Source organism: Oryza glaberrima, chromosome 1 (genome assembly GCF_000147395.1).
Source record: "Oryza glaberrima chromosome 1, OglaRS2, whole genome shotgun sequence".
NCBI lineage: Eukaryota > Viridiplantae > Streptophyta > Magnoliopsida > Poales > Poaceae > Oryza > Oryza glaberrima.
The window spans coordinates 18,496,639-18,504,051 of record NC_068326.1 but is presented as its reverse complement, the minus strand read 5'-3'; the positions used below and the strand labels follow the sequence as shown (position 1 = coordinate 18,504,051).

Genomic DNA, 7,413 nt, shown 5'->3' with positions numbered 1-7,413 from the left:
CCGGGACCAACTGAAGTCAGTCCCGGGTAAAGAGGGGAAAAATCCCCTTGGGCGAGGGACGAGCATCGAGTCTAAGACTCGAACGCTGGTCGGCACGGAGCGAGCCACTGGCTCCTGCCACCCGCGCTAAGCGCGGTCCTCAATGTCGACATAGTTTTGGGCTGGTAGCTAGCGATCAGTTTTTAGCCACTCGATTCCCTCCCAGATTCGTGCAGGACAGCGCCAAAATAGGAATAGTACTGTTAGCCAGTTCCATGTTAACCAAGCTAATATTGAAGGATGCCTAAGCCCACGCCCTGACACAAAATGAATATCAGTGAGTCAAGTTATCTAAATGCACTAAAATTACATGTGTAATTTAAAGATTTACATATATAATTTGGGGATTTATATTATAAATATACTAAAATTACATATGTAATTTAGAGACTTACAATAATGTAAATGTATACTGACTATTTTTTGATGAAAAATATGGCACCATAAATGTAGCTCCTCCCTTGAAAGTTTTCAACTAAATAAATTTGTAACAGTTAAGGGAAAAAAGGCATCCATCCTGAACCGTTAATAAACAAACCTAACCATCCATCCATCCTGAACCGTTAAGGGAAAAAAGGCAGATTGACAAGAAAAAAGGTAGGCAATATATTTGGCAACAATAATGATAAAGGCAAATTATTAATCAAGTGCCTTTAACACAGTACCACACATGTAATAGACCCAGGGCACACAGTAGTACAGAGATGACGACGACGATGATGATGGCGACGACGAGGATGACGATGATAATTCATGAGAGACGACGAGAGAGAGAGAGAGAGAGACCGTTGCCCCCACACATGCAATATAGTTAGGCCATGCATATGCGTTAGTTGTCGATGGATCGATCAGAGATTATTGTACTTGATCGCCTCTTCCCTGCACCTCAAGCTACCTCTCTTCCCTTCGTCCCCCCCTCTCTCTCTCTCTTAAATAATGATTCCGTTGCTTGCTTGCTTCAACCCCACACTTTATCATGCATCAGATTAAACTGTCATCTCTCTCTCGTTTGGTTGTAAATTGGGATCGTTTTCTCTCTCCTCTCAGTGCCTTTAAATTTTCTTTAACCTTTCTTTTCTTTGTTTGGTTAAGCTGCTAGTCATACTACTTTAATCCGCTATTATGTGTGGCTTAAGGCACAAGCATCGAACTGCCTCCTTCTGCTGCTGTCGCCTCTCGATTTCTGAGAGACTGATATAACCACCGCTTTTATAGCAACAGCTAGCTGCTGCTGCTGCCGCCTGCCTTTGCCGGCCGTAGACGATTTCTCTCCTCCTCGTCGTCGTCATTGAGGCTGGCAGCGCCGGCGGCCGCGGCGAAGGTGACTCGCCGACGGCGGCGGCGATGGGAAGAGAGTCGGCGGCGGCGTGCTCGCCGAAGCCGAAGCTGAGGAGGGGGCTGTGGTCGCCGGAGGAGGACGAGAAGCTGTTCAACCACATCAGCCGCTATGGCGTCGGCTGCTGGAGCTCCGTCCCAAAGCTCGCCGGTACGCCCATCGATCAGTGTATGCATTAGTAACCAAAATGGCAAACTGACAAGCTAAGCTAAACTTGGGTTAATTAATCACTTCTTTTCTCCTGAATAATAATGCTAATTGCTTACATCAATGTGTTTATAGTATTTCAGTTTATTATTTCATCAATTTCTGTCCTGCTGCATAATGCTCACTATAGAAATGTGTTTATATCGTAATTTAGTTGCTATAACTCTCTCTTTGTATCTCTCACTCTCTGACAGTGTGTGAATAATATAATGTGTGTTGCTGAGTTGCTGTGTACAGGATTGGAGAGGTGTGGCAAGAGTTGCAGGCTGAGATGGATCAACTACCTGAGGCCTGATCTCAAGAGAGGCAGCTTCTCCCAGCAGGAGGAGGAGCTCATCATCAGCCTCCATAAAATCCTTGGCAACAGGTGTGATCTACAGGGTTCCCAATTCCGGTTTGAAATTTCTAATGTTTAATTGGATCCAAGAGTATAATGCGTTTGAATTATTCAGCAAAAAAATTTTAAAAGTTTTCGATCATTTTTTTTTTCTCACAGTGAGTTTCTGGATCATATAGCTAGGTGATTAGCTAGACAAAAATATATGTTTCAGATTAGTCAACATTAACCATGTGCTAATTACTAACTAACAACCACTAGGTTTGACTATTGAGTCCCAAATTTAATCAACAACCTCTGAGTTCTTTCCACCCAACGAATTTACGTACGTCTCGCTCTGATATCATGTTGAGTCTTTATCGCATGTACACACGTCTGTGTGACGACGTCGACGCATGAGCTGATAGTGCCGTTTTGGCTACCGAAATGTTGTTACGAGAGTCTGACTACACGATCCCAAATGTTTGCACATGGATTTGTGATCTGCAGGTGGTCCCAGATTGCGTCGCAGCTGCCCGGCCGGACGGACAACGAGATCAAGAACTTCTGGAACTCGTGCCTCAAGAAGAAGCTCCGGCAGCGGGGCATCGATCCGGCCACCCACAAGCCGCTCAACGACGGCGGCGCCGGCGCCGAAGAAGAGCACCACGACGACGGCGACAAGCAGCAGCAGCAGCAGCAGCTAATGGACGACGTCGACGACTGCTTCGCCATCGGTGGCGGCGGGAGCAGCGACTCCCTGGCGCCGCCGCACTCGCCGGCCGTCAGCTTCGACCCGCTGTCCGTGACCAACGTGCCGACGACGATGATGCAGTCGTCGTCGTCTCCCTACGGCGCCGCCGGCGGCGAGCACTCGTCGTTCCGGTCGGACACCCTCTGCGACTACGGCGGGAGCGGCGGCGGCGTCGACGTCGTGTCCGACGCCGGCACGTACAGCGCCTACACCGGCGACAGCTCCAGCAACAGCAACAGCACGGCGTGGACATGCGGCAGCGTCGTCGTCGGCGGCGCGGGCGAGCTGCCGCCGCCGCCGCTGCTGCCGCACATGGACATGTTCGGCCGGGTCGACGCCGAGCCGCCGCCGTACCCGCCGTTCGACGTCCCGGCCAGGTTCAGCCCCTGGCACCATCACCACCACCACCACCACGAGCCGACGCTGCCGACGCCGCCGCAAAGGCTGGACGGCGGCGGCGGCGCCGCGGCGAGCTTCCCGATCCGGTCGCTGTCGCGGGACATGCCGGAGTCCTGCTTCGACCTCGGCCGCGGCGCGCTCGACGACGAGTTCGGCGTCGACTTCCTCTGACCTCTCGAGATCGCAAGCGCGTGCAAGTGTAACCGGACACGTCACACGGCCACGTATACGCATGGACCACGCTGTCTGCCACGGAAGATCGACGGTCAGAAGAGACGACACGTGTCAGGAATCGGACGGTTCTCGCACCGTTGTGGTTACATATACTTACAATCCCCACTACTCGCACACTTTTATTATTATTATTGGACTAAGTTGTTCAATTAATTAACTCTTTCTTTGGTATAGCAGTGCGTGTGTGTGTGTGCATAATAAGGGTTACATATATATATGCTCAAATGTTTTTCGCCAGAATAGCTATATATATATACATTTGATGAAATTATTAATTTTCAAACGATGAGTCAAATATTTAAATTTAGAGCGAAGATTTTCTTTTGGATTCTCCATGTTGTATCCAACAATTGTATGTCGGGGTGGAGCTCAGGATTTTAAATCGATGGTGTCACTATGAGACTCTTAACAAGTAGCATCATTTTATAATCTACTAACAATCTATACTTAATAAAAAAACTTATTAGGCATCTAGTTTTTTATGGTCCGTTCGGTTTGGTTTTTTTATCACTTTTTTCCGTCATCGGTTTGTTTTGTTGGGCACGCATTTTTTTTAGGCTTTTTGTCCATCCTATTTTTTCATCACCGTTTCTTCAGGAGGAATCTACCCATCGGGTGCCTGATGCCCCCCCTCCAAAAAAAAATCGGAAAAATATTGTAGTTGACCAACAAGTGAAACATTAACTTATATATGGTGAAATAAAAAATAAACAACTGAAACATTTAAATATTTTATGAAACATGGTGAAGATACATGTTAAAACATATCATTATCACATATGAAACAACAAGTATAAACGGATTGAAACATATATTTTTCTTTTATCAAAATATAATCATGCGATATCTTGTTGTAAAGATTTAATTACAGTGAATGCAACAGTTTGATCGGATCGTAGATTGGATACTAAGTAATTTACGAGAAAAATCATTTTGAAGCTTGCTGAAATATACATGCATGAGGTGGAGAGAGAGGAGAGAGGAGAGAGAGAGTAGTTGCAGGTAGTTTCAGGAATTTTGTGAAACACACTGAAGACACACATTGAAACATATCACTATCACGTGAAACACATGTTTTTCTTTTGACATAATATAATCATATGATATCTTGTTATAAAGATTTAATTGCAACGAATAGAACGATGTGATCAGATCGTAGATAGGATAAGTAATTTAGGAGAAAAATATTTAAAGAGAGGAGGAAAGAAAGAGAAGAAATACATGCATGTGGTTCGTTCGATCCATCGGGCTGGCGATTTGCAACATTTTCCATTTTTTCACCTCGTGATTCTTTTTCGCACGTGGTAAGGCTTCCGTTTTTTATCAGCACGGTTCTTTCCAATCGCCGTTTTTTTTCTGTCGTCGGGCTGAACCCTAACGCTGCTACCACATCCTTCCCATGCATTTTCTCCTCCAATCGATTGCAAAAATCGATTCCCCACTCCTTCCTCTTGATTTCCCTTTTCAACTCAGCTTTAATTCGTTGGATTTAATCTCCATTTAACAATCACCGATGATGGCCGGCTAGCGAGCTTTCCCAGCTATTTTTATCTCGAGTATTGCAGATTTACTCCGATCTTACGAAAAAGGGAAATATGATATCGAATGGGTCAAAATCCCTCAACCAATTTTGGGAGATCGAGAAAGATTCGTCCGGATTCGATGGGGAGGATCGGCTCTATCATTATACGGGCACGGGACTGTCTTCCAAATGTTGAAGACAACAGTCAGCTGTGTGAAGCTAGGACTATGGCTTCACTTGTGGACTGGGCCGAAGAAGCTAGGGTGAGTGAAGGGAGGTAGCAGACTATGCTGGGACTAAAAAGGAAGAAAGGAATGGGTTTTCGGCCCTAAGCCAAGGAAGGAGTATGTATAGCGATCCAAAATCATCTTTACCCATTGCAACGCACGAGCATTTTTTTCGGTATATATTAAAAAAAACACCAACAATTTTGAGGAAAATCTCCTATGTACTCTTGAGAATTCATTCAATCCCTTGTGCGCCCATTAATTTTGTCCCGTTCCTTATACACTCCTGAGTTTTCATTTTGATCTTCTCTATGCCCATTCCGTTAGTTGACCATGAGTTGATCGTTAAATGATTTTGAAATTGAATATATTACCTCTCTCTTATACTTATGTGCTAATTTAGTGATAAAAACACAATTGTTATATGAAAAAAAATCAATTTGTAGAAAAAAAGGGAATATAATTATTTGACAATAAATTTTAAAAATAAATATAAAATTTTTAAATAAATTATAAATTTTTTTTTATGAAATTCGTACACTTTTTTCATCAAAATTTGAACCCAATAAATAAATAAGTTTGGTTCATAATTTCTAGCTAAAACTCATATGGATTTTGTCAAAAAAAAATAAAATTGTTCAACAATTTAAATTTTCCTTTTCAAATCTTACAATAAATAATTATGCCCCATTTGATTTTATCATGAATTGCAATTTTTGACATTGTGAATTATGAAGTACTCCCTCCGTCCCAATATATAGCAACTTTTGTCTATGAATCTTGATGCACAGTTATCTAGATTCATAGCTAAAAATGCTTATATTTTGGGACGAAGGTAGTAAATAGCATGTAAGCATGGGAAATGGGCGATATGGTTTGTCTAGAAAAATCTGACAGTCAACTTACGGTAACTAACGCAATAGGGATAGAAGGGATCAAAATAAAAACTCAAGGGCATATAGTGGATGAGGCAAAATTTAGGGATATAGAAGAGATTGCGAAACTTTTCAAGGGTATGTAGGGAATTTTCTCCAATTTAATTAACAGTAAGCCACAAAGCTAAAGAAACCAACCGAACACTCGCGTAATAAATATCAGTAAAACATAAAAAATGCTATATTTTTAAGGGTCGTAGCAAGTAGTTTTGGCATGTATCCTTAGCTAGTATCCTAGTACCCCTCTTCTCATAAAAAAAGGAAAAATTGCATAAACAAGCTTGTCGACGTTTGATGTCGTGATTCTGGTATTTGCATAGTATGGGGATCGTTGGTACTAGGATATATGTGAGACTTAGGTAAAAGAGATGGAGACGAGGATTTTTATACAGGTTCGGGCCCCTTATCTTACAGGTAATAGCCCTACATCCTGTTGGCCGAAGCCGGTGTTGCTCTTTATTCACCATAATCACACCAGTACACTATGTGGGGTAGCCTATCTAACCGTTGTCGACTTGGCGGTCTGAAGTGCTGACTCTTAGTCGACAACAGGGTAGTCTTCCTCCTCGAATCAGCATCCGGCGAGATCAAAGACAGCACTATGTCTCTCCTGACAGTATCCGTAGACACCGTAGGGGACTAGCCATGCTTATCTCTGAAGTCGATATTCGGCGTCTTGTCTTGGCGTATGTTGGCTTGTATGTTGATCTATTGTTCCTTGTCCCCTCTCCTCATAGGTACCCCCATGTCCAAGTAGAACTAGAGAGACCAATATGGATATAATCCGAGTCGTTCTTGTTGTTTTCATGTAGAACTTTAGTTGTCTTTCCTTATCCGGAACTCCCTCCATATCCAAGGTCAGTTTCCGTATAAGACATGGTATGTGGTGGATCCTACCGAGATTTAGTCAACTACTATTAGGTATGTAGTATCCATGACCCTGACAAAGCTCAATTGACATTCTATTCCTCTTTATTACCCATTTTGTTGAAAGAAACAGAATAAATCAGCTACTCACTTGTATTGGATGGATAAGCTTTTGTAGCAAAATGGGTTATGTGGTAAAATTTCAAAAACTAAAGTGATAATTGGTAAGGTTTATACATCTATCTCTCTATTATATACTAAAAGTCTATTAAACTTCCTACGAACGCTTCCAAGCCGCCACATCACACTCCTACAACGTTCCTAGGATGCCACTTGGTATAGTCTAATCTGTCGATTTTCATTTAAATTGGTGGACCCGTTATTCTGTACCGTTAGATTAGATCTATAAGTGTCATTAGGGGTGGAGCCAACAAAAAAAGACGTCGGGGTCATCACTGTGAACAATATTACCGATAAGAAAAAAACCATGGAAACTGTTTGGTTTTAGTCAATCCATTAGTTTGAGAACGTTTTTTTTTTATTACGGAGTTATGACAAAAAAAACATCGATAGTTTT

The 7,413-nt window shown here is 42.9% G+C and overlaps 1 protein-coding gene across 1 annotated transcript; it reads left to right on the top strand.

Moving 5' to 3' along the window:
- Positions 1-992: 992 nt before the first annotated feature.
- On the top strand, positions 993-3,599 carry LOC127767256 (myb-related protein Hv33-like). Its single transcript, XM_052292536.1, has 3 exons — positions 993-1,525; positions 1,820-1,949; positions 2,409-3,599. The coding sequence occupies exons 1-3, from the start codon at positions 1,384-1,386 to the stop codon at positions 3,220-3,222; spliced, it is 1,086 nt and encodes a 361-aa protein (XP_052148496.1). The 5' UTR covers positions 993-1,383; the 3' UTR covers positions 3,223-3,599.
- The last annotated feature ends 3,814 nt before the right edge of the window (positions 3,600-7,413 follow it).